General features: G+C 30.0%; 2 protein-coding genes across 7 annotated transcripts in view; both read right to left on the reverse strand.

The window, feature by feature from the left end:
- Positions 1-22,116, reverse strand: part of LOC122510021 — a 49,825-nt gene that overhangs the window by 13,894 nt on the left and 13,815 nt on the right. For 4 of the 6 annotated variants that reach the window (XR_006302405.1, XR_006302403.1, XR_006302402.1 and 1 more), the window contains exon 2: positions 16,686-18,258. Coding sequence is in view for 2 of the 6 variants with exons in the window: in XM_043624408.1 (XP_043480343.1) it covers positions 16,717-18,207 (1,491 nt within the window). In the remaining 4 variants the exon portion in view is untranslated. Of the gene's footprint in view, positions 1-11,268; positions 13,113-16,685; positions 18,259-22,116 lie in introns of those variants that run through there. The other 2 variants (XR_006302404.1, XM_043624407.1) reach the window with 2 other exon arrangements.
- LOC122510030 lies at positions 18,881-20,843 on the reverse strand. The gene is made up of 2 exons (XM_043624417.1): positions 19,989-20,843; positions 18,881-19,913 (listed from the first exon to the last, which is right to left on the reverse strand). The coding sequence occupies exons 1-2, from the start codon at positions 20,358-20,360 to the stop codon at positions 19,518-19,520; spliced, it is 768 nt and encodes a 255-aa protein (XP_043480352.1). The 5' UTR covers positions 20,361-20,843; the 3' UTR covers positions 18,881-19,517.

The raw sequence follows: 22,116 nt of genomic DNA on the forward strand, positions 1-22,116 counted from the left end.
TTTTTTATCGAAATTTTCCTCGTTTCAGCTGCAATTTAAAAGATAAAACTAAGAAATCTTAAAATTTCAATAAATAATACATCCAAAAAGGTAAAATTCAATTTAAAAAATTGGACAAGTGCGAGTTGAACTCGCACTGCAATGGCGGGTTCCGTACACAAATATTAAAACAATACTTGCAACATTTATCGGTAATTGGTAGAATTAAAATAAACAATTAAAAAAATATATTAATATCATTTGATAAAAAAAATAAATTAAAAAATTAAAGTATTGTATATATCTAATATTGTAAACAATAATAAGTAGAGGAACAAAAAAATTTGTTGCTGTTTTTATTGTTTTATTTTTAAAGTTTTCTAAAAAATTTAAAAAAAATGTAAAAAAAAATTTTTTTGTTAAAAAATCTAAAAAAACATTTTTAAAAATTTTTTTTTAGATTTTTAAATATATTTTTTGTGATCAGACTGTAAAAATAGACTAATAAACCCATTTTTAGTTAATTAGATCAAATAATGTTGAAATTAGAAAAAAAAATTTCAAAATTTTTTTTAGTTTTTCCTTGACAACGCTATGGACATTAATACATAGCAAGTTCTCTATATTTTTCCTGTAATATTCGCGATAAAATACACCACTATGCCAAATTTTAGCCCTCCATGTTGAATAGTTTAGAAGTTAAAGGGGGGGGATTGGTCACTTTTTATGCATTTTTGGCCAAAAATCTTGTTATTTTCTTGACAACGCTATGACCATCATCTCCAAACACATTCTCTATATTTTTCCAGTAATCTACGTGTGAAAATACATATCTGTACCAAATTTGAGCTCTCTAGGTCAAATAGTTTACCCGTTGGGGGGGGGACACGATTTGGCTGCGGACAACAGAGTCTCACCAATAGGGTTCCGCCGATACACCGTAGGTGTACGGAACCCTAAAAATTATAAATATTGCTCTAAATTAAGCTCTCAAAATGTGGCTTAATCGACACTTTTGTCTTCTGCTTTAATTTAAGTTTTCTTTATTTATTTTGTTATTAGAATCACTTTGATCAGTCAAAAATAAAAATTTAATCATTTTTTAATGATATAGTATAAATTTAATTTAATTTTATCTTATTCTAAACAGTTTTAATCTAGTGAAAATGTGCTTAAATTTGACATTTTTCTAAACCTCCAAAGATAAAAAATTAATTTTTGAATAAACTATTAAATATTTTTAAAAATTAATACCAGAAATATAATCTCAAAACATTACTTTTTAATATATTTCAAAACCAAATTTTTTAAAAAATAGGTCGCGACCACTTTAGTTGAAATAAAATGGTTTGACCCTATACAAATACAATATGAAATATAAAAATTTATATTTGTAAACATCTTGTAGTTATTAAAAAAAAGTTTTAAAACTAAAAAAATGTGTAAACTGTAGCATGAAGTGTATTAAAAGTTAACAAAAAGTAATAGTCATAGTGTTGTGTTTATCTTTCTTCTTGTTACAACTTTTCACACAGCACGTTTTCGGAATTTTTAACTATTTGAATAACACTTTATTTAATAGTCACTCACATTATTTCTATATATATATATATATATATATATATATATATATATATCCGTTATGACACACATTGTTTCTCGATTGCACTTTAAAGTTAACCTCAAATTAAAATCATATCATACACATGTGAAACACACGGTATACAAGAATTTGAATGTGTGAGTGATGTGCAGAAGCACCGCGCCGGCGACTTTTCGAAACGAAAAATGCCTGGTTAAAGAAAGGCTCTTGACTCATCCCCACTACCGAAGTTTCACCTCCTGTCTCTAGCCTTCTTGGTAGAAACATAGCAACGTCGCAAAAAAATACAGATAGTTGACGATAAAGAAAATCGAACCAATCATAATGATGCGCGTCAAATTTTAAAACAAATCTCTTATGAATAATATTGAAAACGAGAGTTTAATGAATTTATTAATAATAATTGAAATTTAAAATTATTTATTGTACTAATTAAGAATTTAAATAATTAATTAATCAAATTTAAATATTTTTTAATTTTAAATTATTCGAAAATCTAATTATTAGCCATTTTGTTTTAATTTTCGTTTCTTAATGGTGTTCCGCAGTGATCGCCTTTTAAAAATGGCTGCTTAAATGTATACTTGATTTGAAAATGATTTTTCTTCCAATTCGGGCAGTTATTGCAAAATCGGAGAAAATACAAGATATCCTGAATATTTTATCTTTCATTTGCGCGCAAGAAGTAGAAGATTTATTTAGATTTACAACGACAGGAAGTAAAATAGGAAAAAGTTAAACAAATGCGCGATACATAAAATTACCACCAGAGGGCAGCACCTAATGGGCACATCTAATTTTCTCATTTTACTTCCTGAAGTCGTGTATTATATTGGATTTTCAATTTCTTGTGCACAAATGAAAGAACAAAATTTCAGGATAACTGGTATTTTTCCCTATTTTGCAATAATTGTCCAAATTGGGAGAAAAATCCTCTTCAAAATATATATAAACACTATAACTTAGAAAATTGAAAACAAATATCAATTATTTTCATATCTCTCATATTGCGCTTGCGCTTGAAGTTGCTTTCAGTTGAACTGTCGCATCGCCTCACACTTGTGTAAAAATAGTGCTAACTCACTCGCTCATGCAGTTACTAGACTATTCGACAATGCTGCCAACGTTTGCAAAAAAAAGTTTTCAGATTGCAACGTTGCCATGTTTTTCAGTTGATTAAAAAGTTTCTTAATTAAAAAATTACAATAAAAAAAATCATTATATAGCATAATATGCTATATTTTAACTAATTAAACATTTTAAAAACATATTTACAGCCTATTTCCTAATAGATTAGAAATTATTTTTTAGTAACTTTTATTTTCTTAGGTTATAAACTCGTACATTCTCGACCAAAAATTTCATTCAGCATTGTTAAGAAATATGAATTTCTTTAAAAAAACATTTTAATTATTATATAATTGATATTTTTTAGACATATTCAATTACTATTTTATTTATTCGCAACATTTAGACATTCCTATATTGAATACTTTTAGAAATATATATTTTCCCTAAATGTCATAAACTTTTTGCCCGATTCACCGTCCAGTTCCTCCTTAAGTTGTCAAAAAAGAAAATTTTTACATCAATTTTTAAAAATGATGTAAAATCAACGTTTCGAAATTTAGGCTTGCAGGTTGAGCCACCTTGAAAAATTGGTAATAATATGGAACAACTTTAATAAATTTATTAAATATCATTTATATTTAATGTTTCTGAACATAATAATTTGAATTCAAATTTTTTAAACAATTTATTAATAAATAAATTTTTTTTTAAATAAAAAATATTTTTGAACAATAAACAATTTTTTTTCAATTGAAAATTAATCGAAAATCAAGATATGGGAAAAAAGATGAAATTTCGAAAATCGTGTAAAGGTAGTATTCGCGCTGCTGGCTCTGGCCAAAAGTTTACCGGGCCGCTTACCAGAGTGGGGCAGTGAGAGTGAGAGAGACAGTTTAACTCCCTACTCTATTCGTTCGTATGAAAATTCGTATAATTTAGTTATTTTTTTAACTTTCTGTCAATATATTTATAGTTTGGTGCGGTCAAAAAATGTCATGTTTTTTCTATTCATTTGTTTCATCTAATTGAATACTTTGGTAGTTTTATTTCAAAATCTGACGATTAGTTATCATATAAATAATTATTAAACAAAATTAATACATGCATTGAGTGCTCCCTCCATGCAAAATGTATGAACTTTGAATTCATTTTTTTAAGCTTTGAAACGGTCAAAATTAATGAAATTGGTCTCATTCTGTAGATAAATACTTCAGGAATAAGTATGCAAAATTTGAAAAAAATCTGACAAAAACCATTTTACGCGACTAATACCTTAATTTACTCCAAATTATCATTGCGGATTCGCATTTCGAACCTGCAAACCGTTAGGTGAGTCAACCTGCAATTTTGAAATCTATTTTTAAATCGATAAAAAAAATATTAATTCATGATATTTTGAAAATTTTTTTTTGATTATCAAAAGTAATTAAAAAAGCAACTCAAAAAAAAATTGTAACTTAAATTATCCATAAAAATATTTCATTTGTAAACACATGAAAAAGTAACATTTTTAATTTTTCCACAAGTCAATTTCAGAATTTGTTTAATAATAACAATTTTATTTCTTCTTTTTGCTCCAAAAGATGATAAAAAGTAATAACTAATCATTTGACAACAATATCAGTCGCGTTTAGTATATATTATTAAAATAACTATGACATTTATTTTTAAAATTTCTTTTACATCCACTGAGAGACCTTTTGAACTGTAGCGGAACAACATATGCGACAGCATTTCCACTATGGTTTTTGGTGCGCTGCAGTACAATTTTGGGCGCGTGACTGTCCAAAATGTTGGTGAGCAGCTCACCGAAGTAGTAGGGATGCCGCCTTTGGTTTGCAGCTCAACAACTTTTGGACTGTTTACGCGCCCAAAATTGTACCGCAGCAACCCAAAAGTATAGTCCTGTAGCATACCACCAAAATGGTCAGTAGCAGCCTATCGAAAGTCTGCTACTTACCCAAAGGTCTCTCACTGTGTGACAATTTATTTAAGAATATGCAAGAAATTTTTTTTTATTTTTACTTCAAAATGGCGGCGATATACGCCATTTTCAAAAATGTCCATTTTCTATGGTAAGATCTTGGGTAAGATCGATTCTAAACTTTCTAAAACAGATAAAACCAAAAACGAAGTGACATTCTCTTCGTTAGATATTTCTTTAGTGTAAATTATACAACAATCTTGTAAATAGTATAATGTCAAATAATCTGACTGACAACCAGGAAGTTCAAGTTCACAACGTTGATCAACGAAAACGGTTTTTTAATTTATTCAAATATTATATTTTTGTAAAATATACAACAATTATTATAAAACTTTTGAAATGACAACTATTTTATAGAAATACTAAAATTTGTTATACTAATAAATTTTTACTCCATGAGTATACAAGACAGATGTATAGTAACTAAAAAGATTGATACACAAATGAAAAAGAAATATTGAAGCATTTTATATGTCTAATACACTGGAACTCCCAAGAGAGTCCATCGCAGAGTCTTATGTGACTCTCTTGGAGAGTGTCCTTGACCTTTTGAAAATGTAAACATTAAGGGCCGTAGAGTCTATGAAAACAATATTTGTACGTCCATATGAAAAGGGCCCATTTATTCTATTTATATAAATGAATATAAATTTTTATATTTTTTACAATTTTATATTATAAATTAAATAAATTTTATCAATATGAAAAGAAATGTATAATGTTTATTTATAATTTAAAACTTGGAGTACAATATTCTTAAAAAAAACGTGTGTTTCACATATTTAGGATCAGAGAGTATAAAAACAGAATTTTATTATTATTATTATTTAAATTAATTATTCTTCAATTAACAATTTATTTATCTCGTCCAGTTTTTTCAAAATTTTTTTAAATAACAAACAAATTTTAACAAATTTTAACAATTTTAACAAATTTTATGTTCAAATAAAGTATATTATTTGCATTAATTAAATAAACCGTTTTCTCAAAAATATTAAATAAATACAAAATTTGATCAAACTATTACTAAAAATTTGGATTAAATTATAAAAAAAAATGTTTGGTATCAATTCATTGCAATTTGATCAATTTTATTTAACAGTGAAAAAAAGTTTGAAACAAAAAAATCTTAAAAAAATAGGATTTAAATATGTAAATAACCAGGGCCTTGAAGGAACACTTAAAATTTTCACTCCTGCTTTTCGTTAGTTGATTTTGACCCCGTCCATCTGTACCCCCCTGACGTCTCTAAACGCCGCGACCACAGCTGGTGACTCTCTTGGGTCGGACTCTCTTGGGAGTTCCAGTGTATTATAAGCAATAACACTGTAAAAAGAAAGGTTCTAATTTAGTACCAATTTTGGGTACTAAATCGTCATTTGATTCTATTTTAATACCGAAAATCAGCTCTAATTTAGAACCTTTTATTTACAGTGTAAGTAAAGGAACTAATTTTAAAAATTTATTCCTTTACTTATTACATACTTTAACTTACAATATTAGATATATAATACATACTTCAATATTTTACTTTCATTTATGTTTGTGTACCAAAAGATGTTCCTATTGGTGTACGGTAGCCAATTTTTTAGGGTTCTACCTAAACCATGTGGCCGTCGACGAGATTTCAATTATTTGGGTCTAAATCTAAGGTTTCCGTGGTTGCTGATTACAAATCTGACCTCAGTTTTTCAAAATTCAAAATGGCAGACAACAAAACAAAAAATTAACCGGATTGGCTTAAACACCAAGTTTCCAGCAAATTCAATCATTTTAGAAAATTCGTCTGACATATTGGATCCGCCGTTTTGAATTTTGTAAAACTGATGTTAGATAAATACGTCTACAGCTCACAAATAATTTAGAGGTTATGTGAGCGAAAGTACTGAATAAAATGGAAAATTGTGAATATATATTTAAAAATATTCAAGAATGACATAAAAATATTTTCTTCATCCATAAAAAGACATGAAACTATACTTTTGGAAGGTAAATAATTGTTTTTATTTTCGACTATTGATATAGCCGATTTTTTAAACACAATTGTGACTTTTTCTTATTTTTCGGTAAATAAGAAAATTGCGAGTTCCATGTAAATTTAATGAATAATTTTTATTGCAGCGTTTATCGACATAAAGTAAACTTCCTTCCGTAACCGCAGTAACTTCTGAATTTTGTTAAAAAAAATGATAAATATTATTAATAGCTTTTCTAATATTTTCTTTTATTTTATTCAAATATTGCAAATACTATTGACTATTTGTTTAAAAAATATATTATAATAATATTAGGATTATAGCATATTTTCGAGCTGTCAAGGAGACAAAACTACACTCCGTAACCACCGCCAGAACTTCGGCCAGAACATTTTTAAGTTTTTGGTAAAAGCAAATAAAAGAATATAATAATTAATAAGTCTTGAAATAATCTTTTATTTATAAATAAGGAATTGCAAATACTATTAGCTGCTTTTTTAAATTATTTTTTCATTATCAAATTCTATTTCGCATTTTGTCTAAGAAAGCAAAAATGCTATACTCTGAAACAACCAAAATTGTTTTAGTTTCTTAGTAAGTAAATAATTAAATTTGAAACTCGTTGTACAGGGGTTATTGGGGACGCTGAATACGAATCAAGTATTAGTTTTTTAAAATTCGAAATGGAAGATCCAATATGGAGAACAAAATATTTAACATAAACGCCTGTCTATATCCATATCCACAGACACAAAGGTGACACGATTTATTCTGACTTTATATTGGCCATGGACTGTCAAGGAGTTAAATAAAGTGCAGGGAACTCTACAACACTTTTAAAACTACTCAGAACTTATACAAATAAATTTATTTTTACAAAAGAGAGGGATGGCGTAACGTTGTCCCCCAGGAATAAATTGACTTTTCATCATTTTATTATCATTTGTGTAAAGTGCAAGGAGCTATAGAACTATGTAGAGGAAGTTAAAACCCTAAAAAAATTTAATTTTTTGTAAGTGGGGGGCCAATATCACAAGCATTAATCAACCACTATTGTAATTGACACAGGGATTTTATGACCAGAATAGTAAAATGACTATTTATGAATTCAATACCTATGTCAAATTGAAAAATACAAATTTCAGAAAAATTAGGATCTAAAATAATTCTAAAAGATTGTATTCAAAATTTATAGAGAACAGTTAACTATTAACTAGTAGGAATATTTAAATATATAATAATTAGTTTTTTAAAGTAGTAAATGCTTACCGTCTTCCCGTCAAACTTATTTGTGTATTTAATACAAAAGAACAATCAGCTAACTTTAATATATGTTTTAAACGGAATGCTACGTCCTAAGAAAATAATGCAACGAATAAAAATATTTCGTAATTTTGAAACATTATATTACTGTTCACCTTGAATATTATACTTTAAAAATATTTCTAATTCTTATGTACTGTCGACGAATAAAAAAGCTACAGGTGCAACGTGTATAGATTAAAAGAAAGAAATTTTTTTATTAGTTGGTAAAGTGAATCATAAATTGAAAACAATAAAGTTTTTATTTCAAAATTTGAGACTTAGAACTGAAAGTTATAATATTGCTTCCCAAGAAAAATTTTATTTGATAGGAGAGACGGCTAAATGTTAAACGCAGTCAAAACAGTTAGAATTCATTATCTTTCGAACGGAAATAGTTAGAGCATTGCAGTTTCGACTATAGAAGGGTTTTAGCACTCTAAATAAATGTCCATAATGTAAATGTGTTTTAGCCCTACATTTGTAAATTTTTACGTAAAAGAAAATTTTAACTTTTAAGTATATTTTTTGGATTTATTCTCATCGCGAAAAGTATTTTAGCCTATTTGGGTCCCCTGAAGATGTAACTAAAGGTATTTGTTCGCAAGAGTACGGTTTATTGTGGAGTTTTTTCACCATAAATTAAGTTTGAAATCAATACCGTTTTTTATAACTATTGAATCCGTAATTAGTCTGGTTTAGTCCGAAGTTAGTCAGATCATATGCAACTAGTAAATGCAGAAGTAATCCAGTTGGTTTAACCAGTGAATCCGCAGCTAATCCGAAACAGTCTGCTTATGGACAGGTTTTTTCGCTCGGAATATGTCCGGATAAATTCAAACCCAATGCGGTTTGTGTATAACCATCAGTTAATCCGGAGTTAGTCCGATCTAGTCCGAAGTTAGTCTGATAATACACAACTTGCAAATGTGAAATTATTAAATCCGGAATTAATCTGGTTTTGGTCAGGTTTTTGTCATAGAAAATTATAATTATAGTTATAATTCATTTTTTAACTGGATTAAATTCGGATTATTGCGAACTGATTTCGTATTCTTTACATATTGATTCCGGATTATTCCGTATTTATTTTAGATGAGTTTTTTAACGGATATAATTTCGGATTGTTGCGTGATAATTACGGACTTAATTCAGAGACATTTAAGATTACACCAGACTGATTTAGGATTCACAATTTCACTCGGATTAATGTTAGATTAATGCGGATAATTTTCGTACAATTATCGGACTAATCCACACTAATATACCTGGATTTAATCCGGATTAGTCCGACATTTTTAGCAGGGATATAATATGATTCGAGTGGCCGATTATTACCGGATTCTTAGCATACGTATTCGAATGTAGGTTCGAATCCCCAAGCGTTAGAAATTTTAAGTTAATGTAAGTAAAATTGCGATAGGTATATCGAAAAATATGTTGAATCTACCATAAAGTAATAATAATTAATATGTGTAACTTGTATAATTATTTTTCTATTAACATTCATTAAATTGTCCGGTTTAATTTTTGACTATTTCGGACTAATTCCGGATTCACTAGTTGTATACAAACCGTATTGATTTCAGATTTATCTGGACTAATCTCGGGCGACAAAAACCTGACCATAAACCGCCTATTCATTAATATTAAAATAGTTTTATACAGCACTCAGAGCTCTGAGAAAATTAATCATGACTAGAAGCAAAATATTCAATGCTATATTCAGAGCTCTAAATAATTTGTTTTTTTCTTAATGTGCGTAAAAACTCTAATAACTGTCAATGAGAGTAGTGATTAATTTCTTCACAGAAATGAGTAGGGGAGATTAGTCTGGGTTGGACAAAGTTTTGACGGGGCGCATGATTATTCCCCAAATGTCAGTTTTCAGAAATGTCAGTTTTCAGAAATGTCATTTTACCGAACTGCACTTTTGCGAATACTCATTTTTACGAAAAGACATTTTTGTGAAATGTCATTTTTGCGAAAAGCTATTTTTGTGAAATGTCATTTTTACGATTAGTCATTTTTGCGAAAAGTCATTTTTGCGAATTGACATTTTTGCGAATTGTAATTGTTACGTCCCAAAAATAATAAAATTATGGTTCGCAACAGTACTTTGTTTTTAAATTTAAATAAATATTAAATTTTAATTAAATTTAATTATGTTTTATTATTTTAAGCCTAGACTTGCGTTCAATAGCTTGGGAATACTTTCAATTATTACCTCTTTTAATTGATTCAATTAATGAAGAAATGATAACAAAATTAATAGAAATAATTCCATACATTCGCATAAGACGTATGAAACTTTTCTGGAGTTAGGAATGTTTTAAAGAAAGAAGAAAAAGAAAGAACACAGCAAGATTAATTTTGTACTCACTTTTTAATATAATTAAAGTTCAATCGCAGAATTGAACTGGAACTGGAACAGAGATGAAGTCGAGATCCATTGAGTAAATTTTAAACTTTGATAATTTTAAGATTCGAATTGGAACTTGATTTGAAAAGATTTAGAAATTGAAATTGAAGATTTAGAATATTTGAATTTGAAGATTAAGAATATTTTGAACTTGAACTTGAAGAATTAGAATATTTTGAGAGAACTCTTATTTGAGTTGATAGCTTTTCGAGAACTGACTTTTCCTTAAGGAACACGTATATTTATGTCAATGTTCCCACTACCGATTTTCTTAAGGGAGGAAAATTCAGGGAAGGAAAAGTTATAGAAAGGGAAAAAGAGGTTGAGTATTTTTAGGATTGGTTTAAAAAAAGAAAATAGAGGAAAAATGCATTAAGAAATGGGCCTGATAGGCGAATTTTGGGTCTGTCCCATTTTTATCAGTTTTAAGCGTAGGAGGATCTTTGAAAAGGGACTGAGTCTTATCGTTCCTCAACTTCATCTCCCTTCCAACTCCAATTTCTAGAATTTACAGAAATAGCATGTTTCCTTAATTTTAACATATTTCTAAATTTTAAATATTTAACATAATAATATACGGTTGTTTATAATAAATAATTTAACAATTGCAATTATTATTATTAACAATTATGAAATTATTAATTATTTAGTTAATACAAACAATTCGATGAAATTTACGTTATTCAATAATTGTCTAATCAATTTGTTAATTAATACAATATTTAAGTATTGATTGTTAATAATTTGTTTAAACATTCATAATTATTAAAGTTAACAACAATAAAATCAATGATTACAATAATTATTTGTTAATTATAACTAATTCGATAACATTTCGATTATTATTTTATTACTTAATAGTTATAATAATAATTTGTTAATTAACATTTTATTTAACAATAAACTATATATATATATATATATATATATATATATATATATATATATATATATATATATATATATATATTGTACTCTCCCAGCTACAATCATGCAGGGTTCGAGGATCCTTTTTACATTAATTTCTTAACCTAACTTAACCTATTACATCGTCGATATTCTGCTTACTTAAATCTATCATCTTACTATTAACTAATCTTATCTATCTATATTAATCTATATCGACCAGTGCCAGGGCTTCCGTTTCCTGTTCCTTTATGCCCTTTATGGCTTCGTCAATACTTTAACTTTAATTATTTAAAATTACTCAATTTCCTTTTTGCTTCTAATTCCCTCATCCATTCCTCCCCTTGTCCAAATTCATCCAAAATCCATCTCACTCTTTCATCCATTCCCATACACTCTTCTTCTTTCCTTTTGCATCTATCTAACACATGTCCCCAATCTTCCAGTTCAAATGCACACACTCTACACAGTTTCTCCTCTTCATTCATCCAATATCTACATTCACTCATACCCTCACCCATTCTAAACCTTATTACACTTTTCCATTTACTCTCTTTCCAACTTCTCCTCAGGTACTTCTGAATGCCCACTCCCTTTACCATCCGGTACCACCTGTTGTACCTTGACTTCCCGATTTTCTCCCACCGATTTTATCCCTTTTTTCCACCTTAATTCCATTACCCCCTCCACCCCTATTCCATTTTGACCCTTATCTTTTCTCACTTTTCTTCTCATTTTCTCCCATCTCGTCATTTCCTTTGCACCCCTTGCCTCCCTTTCCTCTATTTTCTCTAAACACATTTTTGCCAAATCACTTCCTCCTCCCTGTCTCAACTTCTCTTCAAACCTCCATGCTCTCTTTCTCTGTCTTACAACCATTTTCTCTTTCTCTAACTCCTCTCTCAACATATACCCCGGACAATACATACTCACCCCCATCACCCATCTCAACAATCTTTCATGCATGCTTTCCACTTTCTTTTATTCCTTCCATTCCCACACTTCCGCTCCATAACTCACTATTGACCAAATCAGTACATCAAACAACCACACTCTCCTTTTCCAATTATCCTTAAACCTTCTTTCTCCTATTCCCCATACTTGCCCCATCACTCTACTCGCTCTTTCCACCCTTCTTTTAACATTCAATTCATGCGTTCCATTCCATTCAAACCAAAAACCCAAATAACAAAACTCATCTACCTCTTCTACTTCCCTTTTATTCATTTTCCAATCATACTTTTTCCCCCCTCTCCTCTTTCTAAATCTAACTACTTTCGTTTTTTCCACATTCACACACAAATCTTTCTCATACCGACAGATTAGCTCGGTCGGATAAATGCCTGGCTCGATGGGCGGACCAAGGGTACTTGGTTCGCGCCCGTTAGCCTGGGATTTTTCCGGCACGTGAGATAATCTGAGCGGGAGGTTTGACGTCGAGGTATAATGATGTGCACTGTCGATTATTGTCCAGTACACACCGTTAAAACTCGGCTGTCGATAAACCGGTTGTACTCAGGAGAGGTTTTCTACAGTTTTCCTCTTCTCTGGCGAGAAAACCCATTGACGGGTGGTCCAGGCAAATGCGAGTACTCCTAACCTCAAAAAGTCGTTCTGTAGAAACGCAAAAAGTAGTTGGTATATAAGAGTGTGTGTTCTGACAGTTGGCCTAGCTTCAAGTCATTTAAGAAAAAAAAAAAATCTTTCTCTCTTGCATACTTTCCAAACTCATCCATCAATAGCCTCATAGCCGCCTCGTCATCCGCCATCAGCACCACGTCATCAGCATAAGCCAATGAATACACCCTTCCTGCTCCCAACACTACTCCTCCTTTTCTTCTCCTTTTCAGCTTCTCCAACAATAAACTATGGATAATTTGTTTAAACATTCTATTTATTAATAAAACAAATAATCAAAATTGTTATTTAATAATTTCGGTTTTAAATATTTAAACTGTTTAACAATTAACTCTAATTGTTGTTAATTGTTTATTGTTAATTATTTGTTTATAATATTCAAAACATCAAAATTAATGAATTAATTTATTTCAATTTTATATAGTTAGAAATATTTGTAATTTGTTAAAAACAATTATTTTGTAAATAATTTTTATTGTTAATAATAATAATTAATTAATTTGACATTTTGAATCTTATTAACATTATTCAAATTCAAACATAATATATTTTTAAAGAATGTAATATTATTTTCATGAAAACATATTTTGATGAAGTTGTGTAAAAAGGGACTGTTGTAAAAAAATAAGGTTTATCTTAAAGGAATTTTATCTTCCTTTTAGCGGTATAGACTAAAAGAACATAGTTTCAAGAAATATCTATTTGTGTGTGGAGACGAAGATAGTATACTCTAAGATTAAAACTCCAAATTTCAGAGTATTGATTTTTAGGCTTACAACTATCTTCTCTCAGTTTAGATATTTTCCTGAAAATATGTTTTTGTATAAAATATAGAAATTCGAAATATTTTGAATATGACATCATCGTTACAGTACGTTACATCATTTTTGAGAAATGTCATTTTTGCGAATTGTCACTTTTGCGAATCGCCATTTTTACGAATTGACATTTTTACGAATTGTCATTTTTGCGAATAGTCATTTTTTCGAAAAGTTATTTTTCCGAAAAGTCATTTTTGCGAATTGTCATTTTTACGAATTGTCAAATTTCCGAAAAGTAATTTTTGCGAATTGTCATTTTTGCGAAAATCCCTATAGTGAATCTATATATGCATACAAGTTTACTATAGGAATTTTCGCAAAAATGACAATTCGTAAAAATGACTTTTCGCAAAAATGACTATTTGCAAAAATGACAATTCGTAAAAATGGCGATTCGCAAAAATGACATTTCTCAAAAATGACAATTCGCAAAAATGGCAATTCGTAAAAATGACTTTTCGCAAAAATGACAATTCGCAAAAGTGACATTTCGCAAAATTGGCTTTTCGCAAAAATGACTATTCGCAAAAGTGCAGTTCCGTAAAATGACATTTCGGAAAAATGACATTTGGGGAATAATCATGCGTCCCCAGAGAATACAGACGTTTTTGAATGTCAGCTCGCTATCTGTTTACTAAACGTTTGTTTTAAACTTCTTAAAATTAATTAAATATCTTGTGAACTTACTTTTTACGGCTTTTATGTTAACCACTTCGGCGGCATGGCGTTCCAATTGGCGTTCCATGAGTAAGTGGCAGAAGCGGCACAAAATGCGAAAATGGCGTTCCTACTTGAACTCGATTTTAAAAGTCTGTAGTCAAGTTAAACTTGCCAAAATTGAATATTCTTATTATTTAAGATAAATGAAGATGAATAGACCAAAAAAAATTATTTTTTGGAGGTGTTAAATGGTTTTATAAAGGTTTTAATGTAGCCAATTTTTAACACTTTTTACGAATGGCATTCCAATATTCACCCAAAATAGTTCACAATATTGGATCCGCCTATTTGAATTTTTGAAAATCAATTTAAGATTCATAATATCAAATAATAAAAAACATTTGGTTTGGTAAACTTAATTTGTTTACAGAGTTTAGAAATCAAGTTTAAATTGGAACGCCATTTTCGCATTTTTTGCCGCTTCTGTCACCTACTCACGCGACGCCAATTGGAACGCCATGCCGCTGAAGTGGTTAAAGCAATCTGTCCTAATAAGGATAAAATATTTTTTGTTGTTGTTTGCTTGTGAAAGTGAAAAGTTGAAAAGTGCAATAAATAAAATTTTACTGTTACTGTTTTTGTTTATAAGTGCAGAATGTGAAGTTTTTTCTGTGATGTGTTTGTTTCAAGTGGACCTAACTATATGTTTATGGAATTTCGTACTCGATATTTTATTTAAATTTGTTTTATGGACAAACGGGTCATTTATTTTCTTTTTGAATGATTTTCGCCTGTCTGTAATCTGTGATTCTGGTTGATAAACTTCTATCACTGTCTCTGGTGTTTACATTGTCAACGGCCTTGTCGTTTACTAATTGTGAAAATGACCCAAGATGAAGAGAGATGGGACAAGTTGTTTTCGACTATAACTAAGATTGAAAATAATCTTTCCTCATTTGAATATTAACAGAGACGTGAAAACATTGTTCTTTTTAAATTGGAGGACTCTGTTATCATTAATACACTGTAAAAAAAGGAGTTAAATTTTAACTCCCCAGGGGATTCTATAAAAGTCGCACCCATTAGGGAGTAAATAAAGAGAGTTAAAACTTCACACCCAAATGCTAACTCCCCAAGGAAAAAATAACTCGCGCGGGTGTTGATGAAGGGAGTTAGTAAATTAACTCTCTTTTGGAGTTGATTTTTAACTGAAAAAATTCCACTCCCAACTCCCGTGTCCGTTAACTCCCTAAATTTTTTACAGTGTAATAATCTGTTTACAACTGTTTAAAATATTTTTACAAAAGTGTGATTAATAATCCCTGATGCAGCTTTCGATGAGATCTTTCGCTTAGGTAAATTTCCTGGAAATTGCCTGGTATTGATTAAATTTAATGGGGAGAGATGGGTGAGAAATGTTTTTTCGAAAGTCAACAAAGTCAAAAAATTAAATTACATTATCATCAATGATCGATCGAAGGAGGAGAGGGAGATGCGTCTTCAGCTACACTCAAAAATATAGTTGCGTGATGCTGGTCATAAGGTGTCTCTTAGAGGTAATAAAATTTATCTGAACGATTTAATAATTAATAAAGAGAAATTGGAATCTCTGTTAGACTCTGTAGGACCACCAGCGTCAACTGCTACACCTGGAGCTTCTCATTCCTCGGATTCGACTACTACAACGCTAACTAAGAGAAAAGGTCGTTCTTACAAAGACTTGCTTTTGAGCAATGGAAAATCTCCGATTACTAAGACACTGGAAAATTATTTTTCTCCTGGAGTCTTGACTAGGACTGGGGATGGAAATGCCACAAAACAGCGCACCTAAATGGAAGAGGATTCTTCATCAGAATTGTAGCAGCGATCTTCAGCTTTGCCCCTGGGGTATTCTAGAGCCTTTTCTTCTTCTGCTGAGACTAAGACAGATTCTGGGGAGGCGAGGATAATCTTTTAGAATGTTCATGGTGTTAGGAATATTTCAGACATCGTTAATCAAGTGAATAAGGGTGATATTTGTGAAACGTGGTCTATTAAATCTGACCTTAAGTGCCAACAGCTTTCTGACTTTGTTTCAATTGTTTCACCGGCGATTAAATCAAAAATTCTTGGAAGAGCAAAAGGTGGCCTTTTGCTTTTATTTAACCCTAAAAGATATCAGGTAACAAAGATATCTATTTGTGCAAGTCATATTATTGTTAAAGTACGCTCGTTTAACATGTGCTTTGTGTTAGGTCTAATTTATTTTTCTCCGTCTGATAATTTTGTAGAACTTATTGACAATTTTAAAACTAAATTAAATTTTATCATTCAGACACACCCCGAGCTGCCGCTTAAAACCCAGGTGAAACTTAAATAACGTCTGCACATTGTTGAAAAATAAATTCCCAAAAGCCTTTCTTTGTTTCAGATTTTTCCAGGTTTTGTGTTTTTTCTGATAAATCTCTAATTTTTCTTTGAGACGACTTGTTCACATCTGTAATTACTTTATCATAAGTATTTGTTGTAATGTTTTTCATCAGCAGTAAAGATAATGGAATTAATTTCTTGATTTTTGCATGTGCAACATTGAGAAGAGCATCAAATAAGTAATTTAATATTAATATTTTACTTGATCTTAATATAAAAGCACTAAATTTAATTAGTTTTATTTTATTCGCATAATTTTGCTCCATAATTAATTTTTGCAAACTATAATCAATTCCTTTCAAGCTTTGAATTTTAACCTGTATATCAGAATTTTTATTTAAAGCAGGACTAATATTTTCGCCCATTTTACTTAAATAGATTTTATATTCATTTAATTTATTTATGTCACGGTTTCCGATTTTCAACAAATAATTTGACTTTTCAATGAAGAATTTCTTTATTCTAACATTTAATTTTTTTATATCTGAATTTTGAAACAATAAATCTTCGGTATCACGCAAGCAAACTTCTGCTCCTGCTGAAAATGAGAAAGATACATCCTGGAGAGATTTCTTGTTTATGCTTCTGGTGTTTCTAATAGCTTGAATAATATTTTCATCGATAGAAGAATTCACTTTACCTATGACTTCTGCGTTCCTAAAGAAGGCAACTTGCTTGTTATGATTTACTACATGTTGTATAAAGTCTTTTGAATCATTAGATAGATTAAATTCAGTTCTTGATTGTGATAATAAATTGTTTAATTTGTTGTTTATGTATTCATAACGGATTGGAAATTCACGAAAATTGTAAGGTGCTTTTGAGAAAATTACTGATATACTTGAAAAAAAATTTTTAAACTTGCCATTGAAAAATTTTTCAAGATTATTTAAAAGACTAATAAAATTTTCGTTGATATCACTTTCAATGTCATAGAAGTTAACAACTAAAATAAATTTTACAGATTTCATTCTTCTTGTCAAACGGTACAGATAAAAAGAATTTTTTAAATCTTGAAGTGGGCCTCTAATGTCCTGAAATCCAGGAGTATTCCAGATTGTCAAATTCTGTAATTCTGTCCTTTTTGAGTTCCATTTTGAGGGAATATTAGTCACTGGCAATAATCCACTACTAATTTCTGGTCCTGTAGAATTTACGTCAAATTTTCTTATTATTATTCGATCATATCGACTAGACCCTCTGTAACCTTCCATTTGATTGCCTATTAAGTAATTAATTAGTGTACTTTTTCCACTCATTGCGGTTCCTATGACAATTGCCGCATTTTTCCTTCCACCTCGAGATTCTATTTCCATTTGCTTACCCGCATCAACAAAAGCTTGTTTTAATTCATTCACCTCCTCAATACTGAACTCGCATTTTCGGCTTCTGGTCATTGAAATTAGTAAGCAGATTATTGCTATTCTGATCATGATTGATAAATGATAGGTTGTATTAACTGTTTTCTGTTTTTTTTCAATGTCCTGAAAAGTTGACAAAGATATTAGCTGAGTTGTGGACACAAAACATATCATTTGATGATGAAGTGAAATGTAACATCTAAACAGCAAAGAAGTCTAATTTCGACATGTCAAAAAGATTGTTTTTAAAATATTTGATATTTTAATTAATTTAGGGCATTCTCTGTAAAACGGACTTCCCCCCCTGCCCAAAATGGGTTTAAGAGGGTAGTCTGGATGTTTTGCACGTATTTTAAAGAATTTTTTTATAGTGAAATTTATTTAAACATTTTACAATTTTTACATGTTATTACACATATATTAAACAAAATATAAAAAATTTCTTTCTATATTTTTTGTTGTTAGTAGTAAAGAAATGGCAACTGTAGAAGAAATCTCGAAAATCTGGTGGACATGATATCTCCAGTCAGAGCAGACAGAATCAAAAAATTCAAAAGGATTATTAAAATATAGGTAAGTGGTTACAGCCTGAACTAAAATAAAAAGTTTTCATTGAAAAATAACAAAATAGCGGACTTTTTACTTTTTTAACCATTCTTTTGCAACTAAAATTGTTTAAAAAACAGGTTAAAAATTATTATTTGAGTTCAGGCTGTAACCATTTACCTATATTTTAATATGCCGTTTGAATTTTTTGATTCTGTCTCTTCTGGCTGGAGATATCATGTCAACCAGATTTGCGAGATTTTTTTACAGTCGCCATTTCTTTGCTATTAACCCTCACAGGCTCGAGTTCGATTTTTGAAATGCGCGCACAAGGTGGGTCCGAGGGACCCGGATGTTTCAATGCAATAAAAAATAAAATTTAATAGCAAAGTGCTTCATATTTTCCATATTTAGTACAATTCTAATGATATAATTGCATAAAACATTTTAAATATTAAAAAGTAATCAAGTTATAACTAAAATTACTTATTAAGATTTTTCTAATTTGTATTTTTTGTTCTATTCAATTCACTGATGTATTAAGCATATGTAATCACCCAGGTAGAAATTGACTATAGGCACATTACTGGTTCAGTACGAAAAAATTTTAACAAGTATTGACTTTCATATTGGCCTATTACGTGTCCAACATCGGCAGGTAACGCTTCTGGCTTGGGCTAAGTACTGAAAAGATTGGGGTACAAAAGATCCAATCCGAAAGATCCAAGACGAAAGGTCTAATCCATAAGGTCCAAAAATTTTTTTATCCAAAGTACAAAAAATCCAAGAGTACAAAAAGTCCAAAATTGCAAATTGTCCAAAATATGTAAAATTATTTAAAAATGCAAATGGTGTCCAAGCGCTTTAATGTAATCTATTTCTCGATTTTCATCAACGTAATTTTGATACTGTGATACAATACTAATAACTTTTTCCTCCATCTTTTGAAAGTGCGTTGTAGGTAGTGTTCGTATTTTTTGACCCAGATTGAGCTGATTAATCATGCATTCTGTGTCGCCCTGTTCTTGTTGTAATTCATTTAGAAAAGCATAGAGACTAGGATGATATCGACCAAGAACAACTTGAAATCTGTTATGCCAGCCCTCTGACGCGTTATTAGTTCTTGAAATTCTTTGATTGACAGCTTGATAATGATTCCATAATATAGGGGCATATCGAACGGAAACGGCTTTCCTTCTGCCTCTTGCAGGTTTTCCACGAATATACCACACCTAAAGAAAAATTGCAATGTATTAAATAAAATATTTCTTTAATTTAATTTTTAAAATTCAGATTTAATTTTTAACCTCAAAGTATTCCGCTATAGGTACAAAATCCTCCGGTACTTGATCCAAGAACAAGTCAAAAACTGCAGGCACATCTTCCGGTCGTACAAACGCCAAAGCGCACATGCTTCGTGACGCTTCTCGAATACTATCGTCGTTTGGATTGTTGTACATTTCCTGTAACATTTCTCCTCCAGAAACAAGATTCAATGTATGTCCGGTAGTAATTGTAGTTGCTCTTGCCCCGCACTGACCCTTACTTCTACATCGCCAATAAATTTTTCCTTCAACGCCACTTGAATGTTTTGTATATAAAAAACCATTTACATGTAAATATCGAACTCTACCCTTCATTATTACTTCAACTTCTAAATTTTGACTCGCAGTAGCCATTTTAAAAATAAACTAAAAATTTGGAATATGTAATGTTCAAAAATGCAGACTACAAATTTAATGACATTCAGATTACTTCTGTAACAACTTCATACCAAAATAAAAACAATAGAACATATATTTTTTTTGCAATTTTTAAATTAAAAAAAATAAAATAAAAACAATAGAAAATATTTTTTTTGTTTGGAGTTTTTGTCCTTTTGGATTTTTAATTTTTTGGATCTTTTGGTTTGGATCTTTTGCATTGGACCTTTTGTACCAGAACGACTGAAAATCAATAATGTAATGGTACGGATTTTCTGTTCCGACCAGTAGTAGACCAGTAATAAAGCAACGCTGCGCTGGAGAAACATAACCCCTAAACATTCACTATATAATTTCGAAATCTAAAATTTGGAAAGAAAAATTAGAAATAGACAAATTAGGAAGTTGGAATTTTAATTTGAAATAAGAAATAAAATTTACTTTTAAGGATTTAGTCTGTAATTTGATATTAGTTAACAACAATAATTATGTATTCACATGAACTTGAAATGTGTTAGAATAAATAGTTCTGTTTTACTTTTTTTCATGCGAATTCGTGTTAATCCATTTATTTTGTAATTTGTATATTTATTAAATAATAATTTATCATAATATTTGGAAACGGTAATAGGTAGTAAAGATTTTCTACCGAATTAAATTTACATATAACCTAAATTCTAAACTATGATGGGATTAGAAAAACATTGACATATTTAAAGAATTGAATATAGAATGTTATTAAATAATAAATTAAAGTTAAAGTAAAATTATTTCAATTTGATGTAATCATATCAACTTATCAACGACTGTATTAGTAGTTTAACCTTAAAACAGTCATAATAGCAGCTGTTTTACTACCGCATTGCACGTACTGAGCCAGTAAAATGCCGGAGTTCCTAATAGTACAAGTTACACGGAAAATCAGTACTGTCGAACAGTATTATACACTGAGAGACCTTTGGGTCGGCGGCGGAACTTCATGTTAGACTGCAGCGCAACTACTAGTTTCGGTGCGCTACGTTCCCAAATTTTGTCGCGTGACTGTCAAAAAGTGAAAGTGAGCAGTGCGCCAAAATAGTGAGTGGGCAGCTGTCAAAAATTTTTGCCCAACACTGAACAAAATTTATTTTAATCAGAAAATTTAAATTATTTTTTAAATCTTGTAAAAAAATGTTGTATAACTGAGAGGCATTTAAATATTGTTCTGTACATAAAAGAATGTAAAAATGTCTAGCTAAAGTTAATAACAGATAAATTTTAAATAGAAATATTAGATAAAATATCATAAATTTAGTCAATTAGTTAAAAATATAGTATATTACATTATAAGGGCAGAAAGTTCGAAATTCCTGCACTGCGCGAAATGATGCCCGAGGCGAAGCCGAGGGCATTATCGCGTAGTTTAGGGCTTTCGAATTTCTGCCCGTGTAATGTATACTATTTTTCTTTATATACGGTCGAAAGTACGCTGGGTAATTTATTTTTTAAGAAAATTGCAATCGAGTTTCATTTGACAGCCGGCCATCTTTATTTACTTTTGCTCCTCGCTTCAACGCCTCTAGCGGACACTCGTGAAGCTCTGGTTTTTTCTCTGTCTCACTCTTGCAAACAATATTCGCCTGCCCCGACATTTGATGCACGAGCGAAGCGAGTGCTTCTGGTCGGGGGCAGGCACGAAAAAAAATGTGAAAGATAAATTAATATTATATTTTCAAAAGAATTTTTCTGGTGG

The sequence above is a fragment of the Leptopilina heterotoma genome, unplaced genomic scaffold (genome assembly GCF_015476425.1).
Source record: "Leptopilina heterotoma isolate Lh14 unplaced genomic scaffold, ASM1547642v1 Lhet_65, whole genome shotgun sequence".
Classification (NCBI taxonomy): domain Eukaryota; kingdom Metazoa; phylum Arthropoda; class Insecta; order Hymenoptera; family Figitidae; genus Leptopilina; species Leptopilina heterotoma.

What these genes read in the sequence shown, in the direction of transcription:
- LOC122510030 (XM_043624417.1), bottom strand. Translation starts at nt 20,360, where the DNA reads ATGGCTACTGCGAGTCAAAATTTAGAAGTTGAAGTAATAATGAAGGGT. An exon ending in CTATAGCGGAATACTTTGAG is followed by an intron (nt 19,914 to 19,988) that starts GTTAAAAATTAA and finishes ATTTTTCTTTAG; the next exon opens with GTGTGGTATATTCGTGGAAA.